General features: G+C 35.9%; 2 protein-coding genes across 3 annotated transcripts; one reads left to right on the top strand and one right to left on the bottom strand.

The window, feature by feature from the left end:
• The first annotated feature begins 1,450 nt into the window (after positions 1–1,450).
• Positions 1,451–13,956, top strand: LOC132189300 (uncharacterized). The gene is made up of 23 exons (XM_059603970.1): positions 1,451–1,670; positions 1,820–1,893; positions 2,107–2,715; positions 2,905–3,146; positions 3,328–3,399; positions 3,507–3,641; positions 5,227–5,345; positions 5,429–5,734; positions 5,887–5,974; positions 6,046–6,151; positions 6,252–6,365; positions 7,981–8,144; positions 8,282–8,402; positions 8,627–8,851; positions 8,937–9,127; positions 9,945–10,112; positions 10,220–10,325; positions 10,507–10,644; positions 11,786–11,947; positions 12,029–12,229; positions 12,783–12,977; positions 13,088–13,159; positions 13,473–13,956. Exons 2-23 carry the CDS (start codon positions 1,846–1,848, stop codon positions 13,626–13,628), a joined length of 3,738 nt encoding a protein of 1,245 aa, XP_059459953.1. The 5' UTR covers positions 1,451–1,670; positions 1,820–1,845; the 3' UTR covers positions 13,629–13,956.
• Positions 13,957–14,676: 720 nt separating this feature from the next.
• LOC132190405 (uncharacterized) lies at positions 14,677–18,579 on the bottom strand. Of its 2 annotated transcripts, none has more exons than XM_059605384.1 (6): positions 18,080–18,579; positions 16,662–16,752; positions 16,336–16,499; positions 15,516–15,543; positions 15,214–15,322; positions 14,677–14,987 (listed from the first exon to the last, which is right to left on the bottom strand). In XM_059605384.1, the coding sequence occupies exons 1-6, from the start codon at positions 18,350–18,352 to the stop codon at positions 14,906–14,908; spliced, it is 747 nt and encodes a 248-aa protein (XP_059461367.1). In that variant the 5' UTR covers positions 18,353–18,579; the 3' UTR covers positions 14,677–14,905. The 2 variants fall into 2 exon arrangements, with proteins under 2 accessions (XP_059461367.1, XP_059461368.1); XM_059605385.1 differs by having other exon boundaries at positions 16,336–16,496; positions 18,080–18,577.
• Between the last annotated feature and the right edge of the window lie 2,697 nt (positions 18,580–21,276).

Genomic DNA, 21,276 nt, shown 5'->3' with positions numbered 1-21,276 from the left:
AATGTCTTCATCAGAATTTTTTTTTAATTTTTTTTCAAATAAAAAACAAAAAATATTCCCTAATATAGAGCTAATATTATTATTTGAAATTGAATAATGTTATATGTCACATTTTTATTCTATAACTATTTCTTAATGCTAATGTGACAATCATTATTAACCATTGAATTTTTTAAATTTCTTTAATAAAGGCTAATCTAAGGGTTGATTGAAATTGTCACGTTAACATTGTAAAATAAAAGTATGATTTATAACATTACTGTATTTATATTTTACTGAGTTGATGTGATAGTATTCATTAGCCACACGTCAACCTAGTAAAGTGAGGATGTAGTATGCAACAATACTCATATAGTCATAATGATCAAACTTGAATTACATGATACTCTAAAATCAAGAATTGGGCAATCTCGTAGTGGGTTGCCAAATCCACCCAACCCAACTTGCACCGATTGTCAAAGTACTGAAGAATGTTTGTTGGTTTTCACTTCACCAGCAAATTCAAATTGAAAAAAAAAAAAATAATAATAATAATTACTCATGTAACGGGACCCATTAGTCCATCCCGAGCTGCCCGTCATTTTCTCATTGCATGATTCCCTTTTGGACCCCCGATTAAATTATGCCCAAAATTCCATTAATCTGTGGACTCTTAGGCGTCATTGTCGTTCTCTATCCCTTTCCTTGACTTGTTCTGGCAGTTTGGCAAGTACTTATAGGTAGGTGGTGGGTGGCCCCATCCTAATGCCATGCACCAGCTAAACGTTGGACCATCAAAAATAAACAACGAAAAGAACACATGCAGCTGCTGCCATGTTCAAATTCTTTTCAAATTAAAGTTGCTACCCTTTACTCACAAATCAATGATGCTCTTGGAGCCGTTGATGTTGCATAAAAACAAACTTGGGAGTTGGGGACTGTTAACACATAAGAAACACGTCTGCCCTCTGACTCTTAGGATCAGCGTATAGTCAAAATTATGGGGTTTTTACTTTTTATTTTACAGTGGGCGTTTTGGGGATTTTGCCCACAACACAAAAACCACACAACCGACGAGCAACACAACACAACACGGCGCACGCCGGCTAAAGAAGGGAGAAAAGAATGGGCCACGTGGGACCCACCACTCCATGTGAGTACTGCATAGCGGGAATTTAGGGTAAACGCGTCCCCACTACAACGTTCGACTTATTTAATGTTTTTAAAAAAAACCAAAACAGAACCGAGGTCTTTTGCCACGTTGACTGCCCGTTACAGTGATCACACCAACGTGGGCTTTATTTTCCCGACTCTTTAGGAGTTTCCGTTTCTTTAGTAACCTATTACGACGCCGTTTTGGGGATATTTTTAATTTGAATTTGAGGGAATCTACCAAAAAGTTTTATTACTAAATAATTAATAAGCTCACAAAGAGAAAGAGAGTAACAAAACAAAACCCAGTAAAGACTTGCATAGCGCTTTTGTGGGCCTCTTCAGTCTCTCACAGCTGAGCAGAGAAAGCTTTCGGGCTAAGGAAAAACCTTTTCGTTTTCTCAAATCTTGCTCCGTATTGTTAAATATTCTAAGTTGATCTCCTTTCAACTCTCTCTCTCTCTCTCTCTCTCTCTCGCTTTTGGCATTACTCTTTTTTCAGCTCCTGCAGCAGTGAAGCCTTGAAGTTCGATTCATATGTGGGTAAATTTGGGTTCCTCTTTGTTTTTTTTTTTCTTTTCGTTTTTGGAGGACTATCATCCCTGTGTGTTTAGTATCTGAGTTCTTTGTTCAGTTTTTCTTTCTTTTTTGGGTATGAAAAGTGACTGGGAATTGATTTTGGGTGCAGGTGAAGAAGGCAGAGCCCTAGGAATCATGTTCACGGAAGGGCTTGATCGAAATGCGCTTCGATGGGTTAGAGAGGTGAGCTCCACTAACTCAATTGCCCTTCTTTTTTGTTGTTGTTGTTGTTGCTATTTTCGATTTCCTGTGAATTATTTCCATTATTTTCCTTACTGAGTTTTGCTTGTTCATAGTGTATTAGGATCTGGGTGTGTGTTAAATTGTTGGTAATTTTTTCTTCAAAATCAAAATAAAAATTAAAAATTTAATCTTCTGGGTTTCGTTTCTAACCAGAAGGATGGTGCATTTCCGAATTCGAGTCTGAGACCTCGAATCGATCCCATTACCGGCATTCGCAACGGTGGTGGCAGGGGATTCGGATTGCCCCCTCCGTCAAAATTCAGAAGCGGGCATTTGCCCTCAAATGCCATACCTGTATCTCGAACTTTACATGGTGATGATGAGAGTGGGTCGAATTCTGAAAATGATATGAGCACTGATTCAGAGGAGGAGGTGTATGGAGGTAGATATTCGTTGGATTCGTCGCCACAAGATGATAGAATTCCCAATGGTACTACTGCTAATAGACATGGGAGCCTGGCGCAGAGGCGGTCACAGTATGCTAGTGATTCTATGTACTCTGACGTCAGTTCGTCGATGGAAACGGTGGCAGGGAGACAAGGGCATGTGGCGGAGAGGTTGGTGAAGGGAAATGGGAGGTACCCAGTTGGGCAGTATGGTTACACGGAGGACGAGTCTTCAGATTCTGCTGCTAGCTCGGAATTTTCTACTACGCAAGTGGGAAGCATCAATGGTGCCATGCCCCGGGCTAGAGCTTATGTTTCAGAGGGATATGCTTCCAGTGTGCCATCACGGGTGAATATGGAAAGTGCTGCTGAAAAGGTTTGTGATGCTTCATTAAGTTTACTTTTCATTTTTGTTGTTTGTTGGATAATACATGACTTTGTCGATGTTGTGTGTTTAGATTTAAAGAATAGTATCCCCATTGTATTCTTTGCATGTTCAGCATTTGCATTTTTTCTGTCAATTGAATCTTATTTACTGTCTTTGCTAAATTGGTCCATCTCGCAGGATTTGCGTTCGAGAAACCTGCAGAATGAAAAGTTCTCTGATGAAGATGATGATGTTCCCAGTGCCCCTCCTATTTGTGGTTCCGTTCATGAAATTAAACAAGGTTCTGAAAGAAGTCATGCATCTAAAGTATCGGGTTCATGTGAAGTTTCAACCAAAAAGGATCGAAATATGTTAGAAACCACATCCAGTGTTAAGCCGGAGAATGATATTGGAAATAGGAATCCTGACCAGTTTGTAAGGTTTGTATCATTATTTGATGGTTGTTTTTTGGCTAAAGCCATAACCAATCATGTTTTTTAAATGCACATTAAACTTGGAATCTCACAAGCACGTATTCACTTGATGTTAACAATGAATTTTCGAGTTTTTATCATAAATTTTGGAAAATATAAGCAGTTTTGTTGTATTATCCGATGACAGAACTAGAGCCAGTTCAGAAGCAGGTGCATCTTCAGGTTCATATCCAGCTCGCCTCCCAACATTTCATGCGAGGTATTTCTAACCAACACAACAATTGTAGATGGTGCTGATGATAAATCTAGAGCCTTTATCAATTGTGTTCATTAACTGTTCATATTTGATTTGTAAATTAAATTCAGTGCTCTAGGGCCATGGCATGGTGTGATTGCATATGATGCATGCGTGCGACTTTGTCTTCATGCTTGGGCAATGGAATGCATGGAAGCTCCAATGTTCTTGGAAAATGAATGTGCTCTATTACGGGATGCTTTTGGGTGGGTTCAGTCTCTTCTTCTTATTGTTCATCTTTAATGTCATTAATTCAGGCTGTTTTTTTTTTTTTTTTTTGGTTGTTCTTTTTAATGATTTTCTGGAACTGGAAATAAGGAATGTTAGCTTTGTTAAGCTGAAACTGTGAAACCAGAAGGCATAGATGGTGGAGGGATTCATTGTAAAGAACAATATTCTAAAATTTCACTTTCTATAATTTGAAAGTGGGGAGGTGGGGATAGGAAAAAATTACATCCTCAGTATCTACAATAAGCCGTATCTTATATGTTTGTGGCCAACAACAAGAATCTTCATTTGTGGTTTTGTAATGTAAGAAATGATAATTTGAATTTCTATAGGTTCTTATTGATCTATAGATTCTAGCCAGCCTTAGCAGTCTGGCTCTTCTTGCATCTTATTGCACCCAGTTAATTGCATTTTCTTATTTGTATATTAGCAATTACCACTAAACCTATCCCAACATCTAAAGCATTACTTGCTTGTGGCTAGCTACTATTGTTAGGTTTGCATAGTTCCATTAATAGCTAAAATAGTTCTTAATATGACTAATTGGGAATATTGACACCCTCACCTTATTTTCTCCTCAGCAATGCAAAGCCCATCTAGATTTCTTATTTAAACAGTCAGTACTTTGTCCTTACCCAGAAAGTATGTATTTAAATCACTGGATCAAAGTGAACTCTGTTTCCCTCATAACTGGTTTTAATGCTCCTACTGTGCCCCATACATCCCCTGCTTTCTTTCCCACAAATTTTCATTATCGATATTTTGATTAATTGCTCCATTCTTGAGTTAGTTTATTCATCTTGACTCTGAGTTGCTCCTGATAGCTTTTCATATTTACATTCTTATTAGTAATATCTACTTATCAAAAAAATAATTTCTTATTAGTAATATCTGCTTTCCCTATTATTTTAAGGTATATTCCTCTAATTCCTTTGTTGTGTCTCACTGCTGCATCTGTCCTGTTGAAATTTCAATTTCATAAGTGATATAATGAATCCTACTCTCCTGGATAAATTCTTCCAACGTGCCTGCCCTATCTGGGATTAGAGTCCATACAAGCACTTATGTTGTAATGTGGTGCTGTCCTACACTACTTTGCCAATGTCTTGCTTTATCTAGGTTTTTGCAAAGTAATGATCTATATTTAATCAGACTGGCACTTGTGCAATTTAGCTTTTTGGATCACTCTGCATTTAAAATTTAAGTCGCTCTAAAAGTAAATTGACCCAGGAATAGACTATAGAAATCTGTGGATTTTATAACCAAAAGATTAGTATGGTTTTCAAATTAAGATCTATAACTTACAGAAGTTAAAATTGGAACTTCCAGGTTTATGGGATTTTTTTTTCTGGGCTTCAAGGTTCAGTGGATTCAATAAAGCTAATATTTTCAGCTACATTTAGCCGCATGTTTATTACTGATATGTGAAATTCAACTATTTTCCATTGAAAGATTCTGCTAGTTATGCAGATTGTGGAAGCTTTCTCAAGGAGTAGATACTGCATAACATACAATATTTTCTAATGTTTTATGCTTACTCGTCCTAACATAATATATTTGTAGGTTACGACAAGTGCTGTTACAATCAGAAGATGAATTATTGGTGAAGCATACTTCAGAGCTTGCCAGTGAGGGGGTTGCTCCAAAGCCTAAGAAAATCATTGGCAAGATGAGGGTGCAAGGTAGGTTATTAATCTCAGCTCTGGCTTTCTCATTGATCAAGTGCTTAGTAAGGGGACTTCCTAAAATCTTGTTGATCGTGCAGTGCGCAAAGTGAAAATGGCCCTGGACCCACCAACTGGCTGTAGTATCACGTCTTTTAGGCCTCCAGTAATTAAATTGGAATCCATTCGATTTCGCCTCTCCAATTTGCAGTCAACACTTTCTTCTGGATGTCAAGCTGTAAGAAAGATTCGTGCTGTACCGCGTCTACCTGCAAATGGTTCTCTTTCACGTCAGAGTTTGGCATATGTACATGCTGGTACTCGGTATATAAAACAGGTGTCTGGACTCCTAAAAACTGGCGTAACAACTCTACGCAACAGCTCATCATCATATGAAGCTGTGCAAGGTATCAAAAATTGCAAACTCTGTGATTTATTGATGTATTTGCATTGATGTTATGTTCAGATCTTACACTCATAGTAGTGTGTAATACTTTACCTGGTCCATTCTCTTTCTTTTTGTTCTCAATATTTCTTTTTCACCTGTAAATGTCGTCAGAAACATACTCTTGTCTGTTAAGGCTGAAAAGTTCACCTGAAGATGATGCAATCCGAATGCAAGCTGGATCTGGTGACACCCATGTCTTGTATGTTCTCTTTCTGTGTTTATTCTATGTATTTCTAAATTTTCTTGAGAAAGAGACTGACAACTCTACAGCTTTCCAGATAGTATAGGAGATGATCTACTAGTTGAAGTCCAGGATTCCAAGGGGAAGCAGTTTGGCCGTGTCCTTGTTCAAGTAGCTACTGTTGCTGATGACCCGGTAATGTTTCTTGGTCCTGACGTTTGCTTTAAGTATAAATTAGTATAAATTGGAGGTGTAAATTGCTCAGATAGGATGCTGATATTATAGTTGAATGCAGGCTGACAAGCTACGCTGGTGGTCTGTATATCGTGAGCCAGAACATGAGCTTGTGGCCAAGATACAGCTGTATATAAATTATTCAACTAGTTCAGATGATCATGGTCAACCCAAGGTGAGTGACTATACTGGAATAGTCTTCCATTGAATTAGGTATATAAAGAGTTGTTTGTAAGCTGTTGAGTCATAATTGAATCACAACAAGATATTTGTTTATCTGAAGCACTAGCAAATATTATTCTAATGTAGCAGAAGGTTGCTAATATAAATGACCATTGAAAGATCAGGATTGAGACATTCTACCTTATTTTTATTTTTATTTTTTTTCTTATGGGCTGTGAGACATGCTAGTACTTATTTTGTTAGATAGGTACGTCCCTACAAACTACCATATGTCCCACTCAACTGCCTTAAACTACCATTTGTTAGCAAAGAAAAACTCTATTAAATCGTTAAAAAAACATGAAACGACGAAAATACCCGAATTTTAGAAACTGAATTTACTTAAATACCCTTTGAGTTTAAAAATACAAATAAAAAAGTTAAAAACAAAGAGGAATTAAAAAAAAAAAAAATTCAAAAAGGGAAAACACAGAAAAATAAAAAGCAAAGAGAAGTATAAAAAAAGTAAAAAAGAAGAAAGGGAAATTAAAAAAAAAAAATAAATAAAAAGAGAGAAAATAATAAAACAAATTAAAAAAGGAAATAATAATTTTGTAATTTTATTTACAAGACAGCCTTGGGGGTGGTACGATGACCACCCCTAATTTTTTTTTTTAGTTTTTAATTTTGTAATTTTATTTACTTTTATATTTTGTTTAGTTTTTAGTTTTTGTATTTTTATGAGGGTATTTCTGTCCTTTTATGTATAAAAAACACATATTCTGTCTGATTTAACGATTTTGACTAACGGCGAGGATTGTTTTTGTTAAAAAATGGTAGTTCATAGAGGTTGAGTAGGACAAGTGGTAGTTCATGGGGGCAATGTGTAAATGAGTGGTAGTTGATGGGTGCAAGAGGTAACTAATCCATTTTTTTTTTATGCATATGGTGTTAGTATATATTTACTTTTTAATCCCTCATCATCAAGGCATTACTTTCCCATGCTACCTTTTTTTAAATAAAAACAAAAAATGTGCCTCAATTTGCATGCTGACTACTTTTATAGGGGCAATTTTGGAAAGTTAAGTTAAATGTTTGCATTTCCTTACTTATTTGCGCATTAGCAACTGGGCCATTCATTGTGGAACGGAGAGAGTAATTAATTTTGCAATTTGGTTAATAACTGTAGAATTTAACTTGGTTGAACATATAGAGATATAGTGTATCTTCTGGTATAGTGAAATATGCTCTAATAATTATCATTATCGCTCAAAACTCTTTAATCAGAGTGGCAAGTAGCCATATTATTTGTTTCAATGTTTCTATCACGTCGTCTTCTAGACAATCAAATGCATGCCCTCTAATAAGATAGTGGGAGATTTTAAAGGAAACAATTTATTTATTTATTTAACCTTTAAAATTTTTCTTAATTAAGGATACAGTCTTCCACACCATATCCCAAGCAAAAAAAATGAAAAAGAAGTTGTACCTTTCCTCACCTTTTGAACCTGGGGATTTTCTATGAAGAACAATCGTTCATTGTTTGAAAGTGGGAACATGGATTCTTTGTATTATGTCATGGCTTGCTGAATATCTTGATGATAATATGCTATTCCTTTTGGTCCTAGTGTGGCTCTGTCGCAGAAACGGTTGCATATGATCTAGTTTTGGAGGTTGCTATGAAAGTTCAGCATTTTCAACAACGAAACCTATTGTTGCATGGTCCTTGGAAGTGGCTCTTAACGGAGTTTGCCTCATACTATGGGGTTTCTGATGTATACACCAAGCTGAGGTAATTGGATGTTAATATTAATTGCCTCTTTCTATTGATACCATCATTAGGCCATGTAATATATTAAGTTTTGAAAACTAGTTTTTGTTCTTTGGCTGTTTACTCTGAATTGATGTGTCAATGTGCATTGTCAATAGATATCTTTCATATGTCATGGATGTGGCAACCCCAACAGCTGACTGCCTCACCTTGGTGTGTGACTTGTTAATGCCTGTTGTTATGAAAGGCCACAGCAAGAACACATTGAGTCATCAAGAGGTATGGATGGAACTTTCCAAGTTTGAAGCATACAATAATTGTTTCTTATTGTTATATGGTTCTTGATGTTATTGTTTTGTATCGTTTACATTGTATCTTTCTCATTTTCCAATTTACATTTTTGTTATATTGGTTTTTTTTTTTTTTTTTTGGTTTATTGTACTTTGCCAGATCTTGATACCTCTTCTAACACAAATTTGCATAAATTCTGGTTGCCTCATCAGAATCGAATTTTGGGAGAAACTAAGGATCAAATTGAACAGATTCTCGCCTTAGTTTTTGAGAACTACAAGTCACTTGATGAATCCTTGCCCTCGGGTATCATGGAGGTTTTCAAGCCTGCAACTGGGCTAGCAGCGCCTGCACTGGAACCTGCTGTCAAATTATATACGCTTCTTCATGACATCTTGTCTCCTGAGGCTCAGACTACTTTATGCCATTATTTTCAGGTCTGAGAGACTGACAGACATTTTTCGTTATGATGCTTGCATGAGTTACATTTATCTGTTTTAATTAGAGTTAGTGTCTCCTCAGGTTGCTGCAAAGAAGAGATCAAGAAGGCACTTGACTGAGACAGATGAATATGTTACCAACAATAATGAAGGCTGTTTGGTGGACACTGTTACTATGTCTACTGCTTACCGAAAGATGATATCCCTCTGCATGAACATTAAGAATGAAGTTTTTACTGATATTGAGATCCATAATCAACATATACTTCCGAGGTATGTTCCTCAGGTTGTCACCTGAATACTTAGCAGTGTCTACTCTTCTATCTGTAAGATCTGTAGCATGTATTGATCATATGCATTAGATTCAGAGAACTGTCCATCACAAGTAATATTAATAATAAAATTTTATACAAAAACCATATACGTTTTCTACTAATAAATTGTTGATTCATTAATTCTACAAAAATATAATGTCACGCAAATTCCTCTTTTTCACCATGGGAGTAATTATGTAGTTGTGCAACAATATTCATGACTGAATTATGGTGTGTAATGTATTGATTTTTTTTTTTTTAAGTTGCAAAGTTCAATTTTCAACTTAAAAATGTATGATTTCACATTTGACAGTGCATGGCTGCAAATTTTGGCTTTTATGCAATGTTGCAGAAATTTAAATGGAACAATTTGATTCTCAGAAAAATGAAATATTTCACTGAAGAGGGCAAAACAACATGATAAATATTTAACTCAATCTTAAAGAATCTGAATATGTCTCGATTTTTACCTTCTTATCTTAAAATAAACATAATGCAATGATTTATTGCTTTTAATATATATATATATATATATATAGCTCCTTAAGTTCCTTTTATTTTTATTTTTTTAAAAGTATGTTGAACTCACTTGGACATTTTGATTGATATGATTGGCTAACACAGTCTTGGCTGGGGATCATCCTTAAGTTCACACTGTTGCATACTTGTTCTCAATTTTCTTGTTGCTTATCTACATGGTTTCTTACTTGGTTTTTTGTCTGGCAATCTCATGCCAAACAAGTAGGATTCTAATATTTTGAATATCTATTGTGCAGTTTTATAGATCTCCCAAATCTGTCTACAGCCATCTACAGCACAGAGCTTTGCAACAGATTGCGTGCTTTCCTCATTGCTTGCCCCCCAACGGGCCCTTCACCTCCTGTTGCAGAACTTGTTATCACTACTGCAGATTTTCAGAGGGATCTTTCCAGCTGGAATATCAGGTAATGCTACTTCTTCTGCAGTATATTTTCATACCAGAAAGAGTGGACTACTATCATAGTTGTTATTACTTTGCTTGGTTCTAACCCAATTTTACGTTCTTTCACAGCCCTGTCAAAGGTGGAGTTGATGCGAAAGAATTGTTCCACTTGTATATTATGGTATGGATACAAGATAAGCGTCTCTCTTTGCTCGAGTCATGCAAATTAGATAAGGTACATATGTTAAACACCAGTATTAATATATGCTATTCACTCCGTATCTTTGCCAAAATTTGGAGGACTATGATGACAGATGATTCTTTGAAAATTCCTGAATCTTCAATTTTTTGCCAATCACAATTTGTACTTTATAATCTCTGCATGCAAGGGTTGTCTGAAAGTTATGTACTCGCAGGTAAAATGGTCGGGAGTTAGGACACAACATTCTACTACTCCTTTTGTTGATGAAATGTATGACCGATTGAAGGAAACTTTGAGCGACTATGAGGTTATCATTTGCCGATGGCCAGAATATATTTTTGGCTTGGAGAATGTATGTCCAGATGGTTTCCTTATCTCTCAGTCTTAATTTTCTTATTTGGTTGCTGATATCACTATCGACTTTGTGTGAGGTTTTCTCTAATATTATTAAGATCTGGGGATCTCAAGGACCCCATCTCAACTCAAGAAGCCAACATAGACTGCTCTACTTTTTCCTAAATATCTCTTCCGGGACTCCCCATGATCTTTGAAGCCATCTATTTTCTTGAGATGGATTGAGACCCTGTAGGGAGTTGATTCTAGCACGGACACAAAACATGATATCCTGAATGATAGTATACACATGTCTAGCTCGGTCATGATGGGATCTCGCATTTCTTTCTCTCCATATAGCGTACACGGCTGGTTGAGTTGCAATCACTTTTGTTTTTATATGTTTTATATATTTCTGGCCATTGTGTAACACTAGTTACTAGCCTTGTTGCTTGGTCATGGACTTACAAAATTCGTAGGCTTAATTTTAAGTGACTAGTGAGGTTGGGTGCCAAAAACAAGGTTAAGGGCTTAAAGATTGAGCAAGTTATTCCTTCTTGTCAAGGGAAGGACTGCACTGTCCCATACAGCTGTTTATCGCATATAAATAAAGAGGAAAAAATTTAAAAAAATGAAGGAATATGTATATATAGTCTTCCTTGTCATCTTATAACACTGCTATTTGCATTCTCACATATTCATCTTTCATTTGGAGAGAAAGCAATGGTAGGAGTTTGAAGATTGTGAGAGAAATGTGATGGAATTAAAAGCTTTGGCATTCAAAACTCTCATCAGTTCTCATTTTTTCTAATTTTCAAGAATTTTTTAGATTTGTGTTCTTCCTCTTCTCCCCAATTGGGCATCCCTCTTAAGTCTTATATACTCTCTGTGTACTTGGGTTGTGCCTTCTAATAAGATTGAATTACTTATCCAAAAAAAAATTATATATCAAAGCAGATTTCATAATTCTCATAACTTCCAAAGTGTTTTCACCTTTTCTGGTCTTATTCAAGATATGCACAGAAATTTATCTTTTACCAAATATCCAATGCCTTTATGTAGCACTAGAACTTGAAAGACAAGATTCAAGTTTTGCTCAATATGTTAATTGGAATTAAAAATTTTATATATACTAAACTCGTTGTTTTTTGGACAAAAAGGCTATTGCTGATGTTGAAAAGGCAATTGTGGAAGCTTTAGACAAGCAATATGCAGATGTCTTGTCGCCGGTGAAGGAAAATATGGCGCCCAAGAAATTTGGCCTCAAGTATGTCCAAAAACTTGCCAAACGTTCTGTATGCCCCTATGTAGTTCCCGATGAGGTCAGTTGTAACTTCTCAAATCTTTAAGGTTCCTTTGATAGGTATATTCTTTTGGTTTGAAAGTCTTCTGTTGTTTTCCAGCTGGGAATTCTACTGAATTCCATGAAGAGGATGCTTGATGTCTTGCGCCCCAAAATAGAAGCTCAGTTCAAGTCATGGGGTTCTTGCATCCCTAATGGTGGAAACACAGTTCCTGGAGAGCGTCTCAGTGAAGTAACAGTGATGTTGAGAGCCAAGTTCAGAAATTATCTGCAAGCAGTTGTGGAGAAACTTACAGAGAATGTGGGTATCATCCTCAAATCACACATTATTTGCTTGGATTTTACATGATTCGATAACTGATTATGAATTGAGATACAATATATATTTTGAAACAGTAGATGAAACTATATAACCTAAACAGAAGACATGTTTCTTTTCTATTTTTTTCGTAAGGATAAATGAAAGATCTTTGACAATGTCCAAAGACGATTTTCTGTTCTTAAAAGTACAGTTTGTTGTGTAAGTGTGTGCTCAAACTTGGAGGCTGTGGGTCCTCCTCCAGCTTATCTACCATAACAATGCCAGCAAGATTATATATATGATTAACGGCACACCGTATAGTCCACGTGTAATGTTCTTCTTGTTGGAGTTAGAAGCAACCCCACACACTCGGGCATTCCTATGATTATAGTCCAACTAAATGTATAGACTTAAATAACTGCTCTTCTGCATTTATGTGCAGCAGCCATGTTTTCCCCTTTTGTTCAGAGTAATTTTTCCTGTCTGAAAATATAAATTTGGCTGGGATTTCTGTTGCGTCATTGATTTGCTTCCTTTCTTTTTGTTGTTCCAGACAAAATTACAGAATGCTACAAAGTTGAAAAAGATTCTTCAAGATTCAAAGGAAACTGTGGTGGAATCTGATGTACGGGGTAAAATGCAACCGCTAAAAGAGCAGGTGACAAATACAATAAGTCAGCTTCATACGGTCTTTGAGACTCATGTTTTCATTGCAATCTGTCGAGGTTACTGGGACCGGCTGGGGCAGGTAAGCTAATTGCATCCGTCTTACTAATGTTAGGTTCCAGATTCAGTCTCAAGGTTAATGTTTTTCACGATTATATATATATATATATATATATATATATTCTGTCACAGGATGTTCTAAGTTTCTTGGAGAACAGAAAAGAGAATAGGTCATGGTATAAAGGTTCACGAATTGCAGTAACTGTAAGTACAACTCCTTTTTCCTTTGATGAGTAGTAGTGCTATAGCTTCAGTTATTTAGTTGTAATCTAGATACTGAATTTCAGTTAGAACAGATTGCAGTTTGCATGCATATGCCCAATGATATAGTCGGTTCCTTCCAATTACTGCTAAATTTAAAAGTTGATCAGATTTATATATTACTTTAACTGCCTGATCCAATTATCAAAAAAAAAAAAAAAAAAAAATAGGTGTGATCCAGTAAAAGGTTTCTGTCATTTTACGTTCATTCTGTACTTTCCCCCCTTCTGATATCTGGGGTTTCCTTACATTGCAGATTCTGGATGATACCTTTGCCTCACAGATGCAGCAGCTGCTTGGAAATACAGTTCAAGAGAAGGACCTGGAGCCGCCTAGATCTGTGATGGAAGTCCGTTCAATTCTTTGTAAGGATGGTGCTCCCAATCACAAGGACAACACGTACTACTACTAAGCCTATTTATGTACATAGAAGGGGAGAGGGGAGGCATATATCTTAGCTTTGCAAAAACAGGGGCTCAAGTAACGTTGAACACATACAAAGATGATGATCTCATTGGCCGGCTGAAATATAGGTGGGTCATTTTGGTCATCAAGATGCATACGTAGTCTCCATAGCTGCTGGGGCTGCAAACTTTTTGTATAGGAAGCAAGCAACTCGACTGCTCCAGAACCATGAGTCTGCTCTCTCTTCAGAGGGTTCCCGTTTTGTTTTTGTTTTCCTACTTATTTTCCATACCTGATTCTCTCCCTCTTTTATGTAATCTCTCTATAATGTTTCAGTGGCTTTGCCTTTATCAATTTTGTTCAACCATTTTTTAATTGAGCTAATGCTACCAAGTTATTGAGCTCATCTTTCCGAAGGAGATAATGACAACTAAAAAAAGAGAGAAAGAAAGGAAACGAAAAAGGAATTGAAATAAGATTGCTTCTGGATTAAGCTAGGATGTTTGCATATTAAAATGGACGATTGCAGTCCGACCTAAGAAATACATTACAAGGTATCTGAAGGCACTCAACCACTTGTCGTCCAAAACAAACCAAACACCTACCATGCATTTCAATAGTAGGCATATTGCCAAACCACCCATTTTATAAGGCATCTCCGAATTGAAGAAACATGATGCCCTTAAAGAAGATTATTTGCACCCTCCCTTCCCTTCACGACAAAGCTTGCATCTTGTACCTAGTTACTTTTCCCCTGCAACTTCTCAAATGACAGAGTCCTAAATAAAGCAACCTGCCTTTCTTTTTTTTTTTTTTTTGGTATCTCATTTGCACCCCAGTTTTTCACTTAATTACCATTGATTCCAACAGGCATTACTGCCTCCTCAAAACAGGTGCACGTTGCTTTGTCCACCTGTTTGCAAAGGTCCCATGGAGGGCTCAACGGAAATGTCTTAATGAGATACATTGTCCACAACCTGGTGCTAAAGTCCAACAATCGCACAATAACTTGGACTCAATAGGATACATCAATGCTAAAGTAAAACAAAACTGCAAGAATAAAGACAAGATTTTTTTCCAAATGAATTTGAATTGCACCCTGAAAATGCTACAAAAGAAAGAGATATTTACAAGATTAAAAATCATGACTAGAAATTAATCAATCAGTGGTTATGAAACATGTCCCATTAATGTTATACAACTTGCAGAACACCACGCTAGCACCACCACAAATACAACCGAGAATCCTAACACCACGACTTTACTCCATGCAGCACAGGCAAATCATAGAAGCTTTGATATTACTTGACAAGAAGTCCAGAAGGCATTCGTTGCAGCCCTTAGAATTACAGGGTTTTGGTATATCCTGTTGGAGAAGAAAAATTAAAGAAAATATAAATATATAGTAAGCACTGATTGATAAATCAAACAAAGACGCAAAAACGCAAAGTAAGATTCTTGGAACTTGGTAAGGAACCCATCAGACGCATACGCTTCACACTAGGAGCCCACACCATAACCAAGACAAACCACATAATGGAGGCAGGATATATATAAATCATTGGATTAGGTGGGATATCACTTTAACCTACCCTAAAGCAGTTGCACCCCAAGATGCCACATTGTAAATAACTTTGCTTCCATCCCAAGCCTTACGGAGCTTTCCCTTTTTCTTTTTCACTGAGAATGTCTTGCTAAGTGCTAAAAGAGAATTCAGAGAATGTCAGAACTCTATTTCCACATCTCCAACAACAAAAACTGTTAAAAGTAGTGCACAAATTGTATTTGGAATGAGCAAATGAAGGATAACTAAAGAAATATTTTCATTGGATTTCTCATTGGATATTGAAAGAAAGATAAAGCATGGATCAAGAAGGAAGGCAAGCAAACCTACCATCCTGGAGTTGGTTAGGGGTCAAATCCTGCAAAATAAACGTCAATTATTTAAAAAACATCCGATTCTTCAAATAAAGCATAGCATCATCTTTTTTCTTTGTAACCTCCTTTTATTTGACATGCATAGACCTTTTTATTCAAATCGTGACACAGTCAAGACCAGAAAAAAACCTTGTCAAAAGCATAAACCTGGGTTCACCAATAAATGATTGCAAATATTTAACATGAAACCCACAACAGATCCTTAAGGCTCATCCTCTGATATATGACTTTTGCTTAGTGACATTTAAATATTTATGGGTCTTAAATTGAAAAGATTGTAAGATCCCAAGTGCAAATCAATAATATTTTGCAGGTCAAGTAGAAGTTTTTCCCAGCCCAGTTTGTCAATTTAAATTGGACTCGGCAGTGAAATAGTAAAACCCAGTAGGAAGTAAGAACATGTTAAAGTGAGCACATACATAACAAACAAATTCTAACGAATCTCAATTTGTATTAAAAGCTAAAGGCATCATTGGCATGATATTTCTCTAAAAGTGCACTGTAGAGACCCTAAAATGCAGTGTGATGCCCTTCATGACTGTACCAACATTGATTACTAAATAAATATCTGCAGTTAACAAGCCATCATTGCAATCCAACAAGATGCTGATTGTGAGTAATTCTAAAAAATCTATACATCCGAAAAATTAAAAATCATTAAAAAATCACAAGTAGCATGCTAATCTTGATTTAATTATGCCTCTTTGCCGTTTTCACAACGAGAACATACAACAGCTTGCTTCTTTCCATTCAAAAAGAGCGGAAATGTAGCATACCTTAGTCTGTTTTAGGGACAATAAGTATGCAGCCATGAAGCAGGCAATACCCTCAACTATGTCTTCTTGCCTAACAAGAACGTAATCCTCTTGTTCCGAATCAAGATCTTCATTTTCCCATAAATCATTTTCATTAACCATATCCCAAGAACTACCTTCTTCTGCTATAGAACAAGAGCTTTTTAGCATCCAAGCCATCAAGAGAAAAATATGGCTATCATAAATCTAAGCAAAAAGTTGCTAATGCCTGAACTTCAAAATGAAGAAGAAATAAGTTGCGTGTACTTGACAAAAAGTCAGAAAAGGGGGGCTATCAGGAAGCCTACCAGCAATATTTTGTGGAACTGATGCCTGTGCACACTCTAGCTTTTCAAGGAAGTCGGGGCATTCAAGCCTCGACTTGAGAAGATCGCACAACTGCACTAATATGTAGAGGATATTGAGTTACAATATAGAAGTAAGAATATCTTATCCTCTTACTGAGTCACAAAATTGTAGAACACATTCATGATTAAGTATTTAATAGCTTCATTGGACCAGACGACAAGATCAGGGGATCACAAGAGCAGCTTACTTCTATTACAATAGATAAATATCTTATCCAATTAACAATATCTTATCCTCTTACTGAGTCACAAAATTGTAGAACACATTCATGATTAAGTATTTAATAGCTTCATTGGACCAGACGACAAGATCAGGGGATCACAAGAGCAGCTTACTTCTATTACATTAGATAAATGTTCAAAATTATGTCTGCTATAAACTGACAAGTTTATTTAACTTTCTAATGGATCACACAAGGTTCTGGAGCATGAGAGATTTGAATATATACTGAAATTGAAGTATATAAACAGTTGAGGCAACAGGCTCGAGCCCAAATGGCACTTCTTCCTCTTTAAGATCAAAGATATGTCTAATCAATGTGATAATTTTTCCTATTTCAACAAGAAGGCTTTAAGCCCAACATCCAAACTCAGGACTTCCACTCTCCAACGGGAAAACAAGTTGAGGGCAACCCGGTCTCAACCTAAATACCCTTTTAATCAAAAAAAAAAAAAACACAGCAGCAGAAACACAGCCATTCTTCTTAGAACAACATCAACACCGCATAACCTTGGTTTAAACTTAAAATCGACACATAGAGTCCATATTCTAGTTTGGTATTCAGTAAGTCCCATCCCAAGCATTCTTTGTAAAGCATTCCTAGTGGTAAGCCACTACATTCACCCACACATACATGGCGCAGAGAGAGAGGGATATGAGATGGGGGAAAGAGGAGGAAGAAGAAGCTCGGCCAGAAAATTGATGTCCAAAAAAGGGATTCCTCTAGAATATCTACCAATTCTAAAAAAATCAGATATTGGTTTGCAATACAGGCACCCAATATGAACAAGAGCATATCTATAGAAGCTTATGGCCTGCTAAATGAATCAGTCCTGAATCAAAGGCCTAATCACCGATCAAACCCAGAAAACAAACACAAGAGATTCAATCCACAATCTTTTGCTTACGTTTATCAGGAAAAAAAATTATATCATCATGGAGCACCATAATCCACACCAAAATCAAATCCGATTGGGCATAACAAACATATACATCAAATACCTCAAAATTTCCCTTTCATGTCCCAACTTTCATCCATCAAACAAAAAGCAGACCTAAACTACAACAACCAATTGTCCGTACAACACCTCAAACCCTAGAAAACCATAAAATCCCTCCCAAAAACAAAGTTCCATACCTCATCAGCCTCTCGGTCACCTCGCAGAGACCCCGAGCCCTCGCCACGTTGCTCTTCATCAACGTCTGCACCGCCGGCGTCATCGCTATCGTCTTCTTCGTCATCGTCGCCACCGCTTGTGGTGTTGAGCATTTCGAGAGCTCTCTGGCACTGCTCGAGCACGGTCTGCAAGGTCTTCCTCTTCACGCGCACCCGATCCTTCTCGGAATCCTCCCTTCGGAGCATCCCGATCGCCATCGCCATCGATTTCGATTCCGACACCTCCACTTCCATGTGCCCTGAACCAAAACACAATCGAGCCCCTAAAACCTTTCGTGTTTTTTTCTTTTTTTCAATCCCTATGAAACCCTATTCTGGTCCATGGATTCAGGAACCCTATCGATCGTCCTGTCGTGGAGATTTAGGTTTGAGTCCGGAGAATTATTGGCCTGCGACATGTGCGTCTTTTATTTGTTTTTGCCTTTTGTCTTGTTTCCGAAACGTGCTGGTTTTGTTTCCGTGATACGGAAAAGGTTAATTTGATTAATCTATTCTATTATATTCAACTTCAATGGAACGGAAGCAGCGTAGGCCTAGTAATTATCTGGCAGCGCCCGAGGTTTTTGAATTTTAATCCTATTATGACATGTTAATTAATTAATATAAGATATTTGAAATTGAGATAATTTATTTTCATTAAATGGCATAGGTTCCTCTCCAATTTCATTTCAATTAAAGCATCACGTCACTTATGACGTGATAATACATACATTATTATATTTGTAAAAATATAATATAAATTATGAAATGGATCATTTTTGTTTCACTTGACATATAAAAGCATCTTAATTCCATTGTTATGATATAGGCTAGGGTTATACTTAAGGGTGTGGATGTGGTTATTGTCTATAATCGCGTTTGCAACTGTATTAGGTAGTTATCACTTTTAAGTAACTAAATCGGCCCATTTAAGCGTAAGGTTATTGAATGCTAGACTACATCACTAACCGTCCTATAAGGTAATGGGCATTTTTGGCATATTTTAGTGTTTTTAACCTTCTTATGGCCTCTTTTTAATGCTTATTTTAAACGATTTTATAAAATATTTTGGGCCTGTTTTAGTGGGTTTTTTTAGGCTTTAATATTTTATATAAAATCCATATTTCACATGTGGTTATTAACTGCACTCGCACTCGCCTACTTGTATGTGGTTAGCGATTTTGGCTAACCGCATATCAAAGAGGTTACACAAATAGAAGTTAATAATGGTTAGTTGAGGCTAATAATTATTCGCTTGTACAACCCTAATTAGAGACCTATTTGAAACTAAATGAAAAGTTAAAAGACTTAATTGTCAAAATTAAAAACTCAAATGAAAAAAGGCATGAAAACTAATAACTAAATTTGATTTTCCCCCTAAATTAACCAATTTAAGCTTAAAGAAAAATGTTTTGTTTCCATATTTTGTCAATTTCTAAAAAAAAAGAAAAAGAAATAACTTAATTTATAGATGAATGTGTTTCTCTCTAAAGTCATTCATTTAGCGTACATGTGAAGACTAACAAATAAAATCACATTAGGCGATGGATATTCTCATGTTCATATTAAATACTTTTCCATGCGTGTAGAGGGAGGGAAAGTCAGTGTCACAGGTGGCAGTCTTGGGGCTGACTTGGTAGTCCATATCTACTTTGGGCTCTATATACTTTGGAGGAGAGAGATCCTTAAACTAAAGAGAGAGACATTTGGTTTAAAAGTTGGGCTAAAAGTGGGTTTAAGTTGTGACTCTATCACACATCTTCTTCATTAAGAAAAAACTTAAGAGAAAAGTTTGGCCAAAATTGTGTTTAAGATATGTCTTTATCATTTTCCAAAATATTAGTGTTAATATTTTTTTCATCTCATTTTACAAATCAACAACTAGATTTGTAAATTTATATATAATTCACATAAGTTAATGGTAGACTTCACAAATTTAATAGTCGATAATGATCTATTAAATTTGTAAAAAAAATATGATAAAAATATGGGTAAATTACTGAGACCAATCATCTATATATATATTCTAATACTTGAGATGGACCACATGCAAACCAACTCACTGTCCCTGAAAAGAAAAACAGTAGGCCCAAATGACATTTTTCCTTTGAAATGGGTATCAATAGATTAGATTAAGAGAATAACTTCAATGGATTATGAACTTATGATGTAAATCGGGTGTTTTGCACCATTAAATAGAAAGCAAACACTTAAGTTTGGAACATAAAAAATAATATAACCCTTCACACAAAATAATTTTCATTACCTTGACAAAACCACTGAAGCTACTGTCTTTATTGGTTTTGGATACTCTGGTGTCGGGGGCTTGGAGGTTGGTGGTAGGCGTTAGGTTATAATGAATGGAAAAGTTTATGGTATTGATTTGAATTTAAAATACGACGTTTTTCATCTCTATTGTATTTGATATTATTACCTGATATGTCAAATTTATATTAAAGGTTGTAAAATGAGGTTTTACACTACATCCTCGTAAAAATTACTCTCATAGCTTTTTTATTTATTTTTTTACATGAAAAGGAAAATGAGGAAGATGGTTTGACTTTGAATTAATGATCTCCGCTTTATAAGGTATGATTCTCAACCGATTAAGTTACCCATTAAGACGACTCATTAGGATGGCTCTTATAAATAAATACCTTATTTACTCGGGCGAAGGTGAGTATCAAGAGATTAACACTACCACGTTAGGTTATAGTAATGGTGAAGATATAAATAGGGTAGTGAGGCATGATAGAAAATCCTTAAGAATGGAGTTTTACTTCATTTAACTTGTCAACTCTCTATTTTAATTTTGGGTGTAAGGAAAAACACAAAAGACTTATTCCAATTCTAAATAAGGAGACAATTAACATGATATTATTAGATGACTCTCATCTATTTCAAACTTTTTTTTTCTTTTTACAAATCAACTGTAGAAACCCAATAATTGATTTGAACAAAAGATAGATGGGGATGTACCACATTATACTTGTTGCAATTTTAGACTCTCCTTCTAAAGATTCAATTATTAACACATTTCTCAAAACAAACTACAATATTCTTTACAAAATTCCAACATTTTTTTTTTTACAAAAAAAAAACAGAACATTTTTGTTTTTGTTTTTTTTTTTTAAAAAAAAATCGACAATGGTAGCCCTCTCGTCACCATGGCCAACAAA

This window comes from Corylus avellana, chromosome ca8 (assembly GCF_901000735.1).
Source record: "Corylus avellana chromosome ca8, CavTom2PMs-1.0".
Taxonomy (NCBI): Eukaryota; Viridiplantae; Streptophyta; class Magnoliopsida; order Fagales; family Betulaceae; genus Corylus; species Corylus avellana.
The sequence above is the reverse complement of the archived record's forward strand: the minus strand, read 5'-3'. Positions and strand labels throughout refer to the sequence as shown.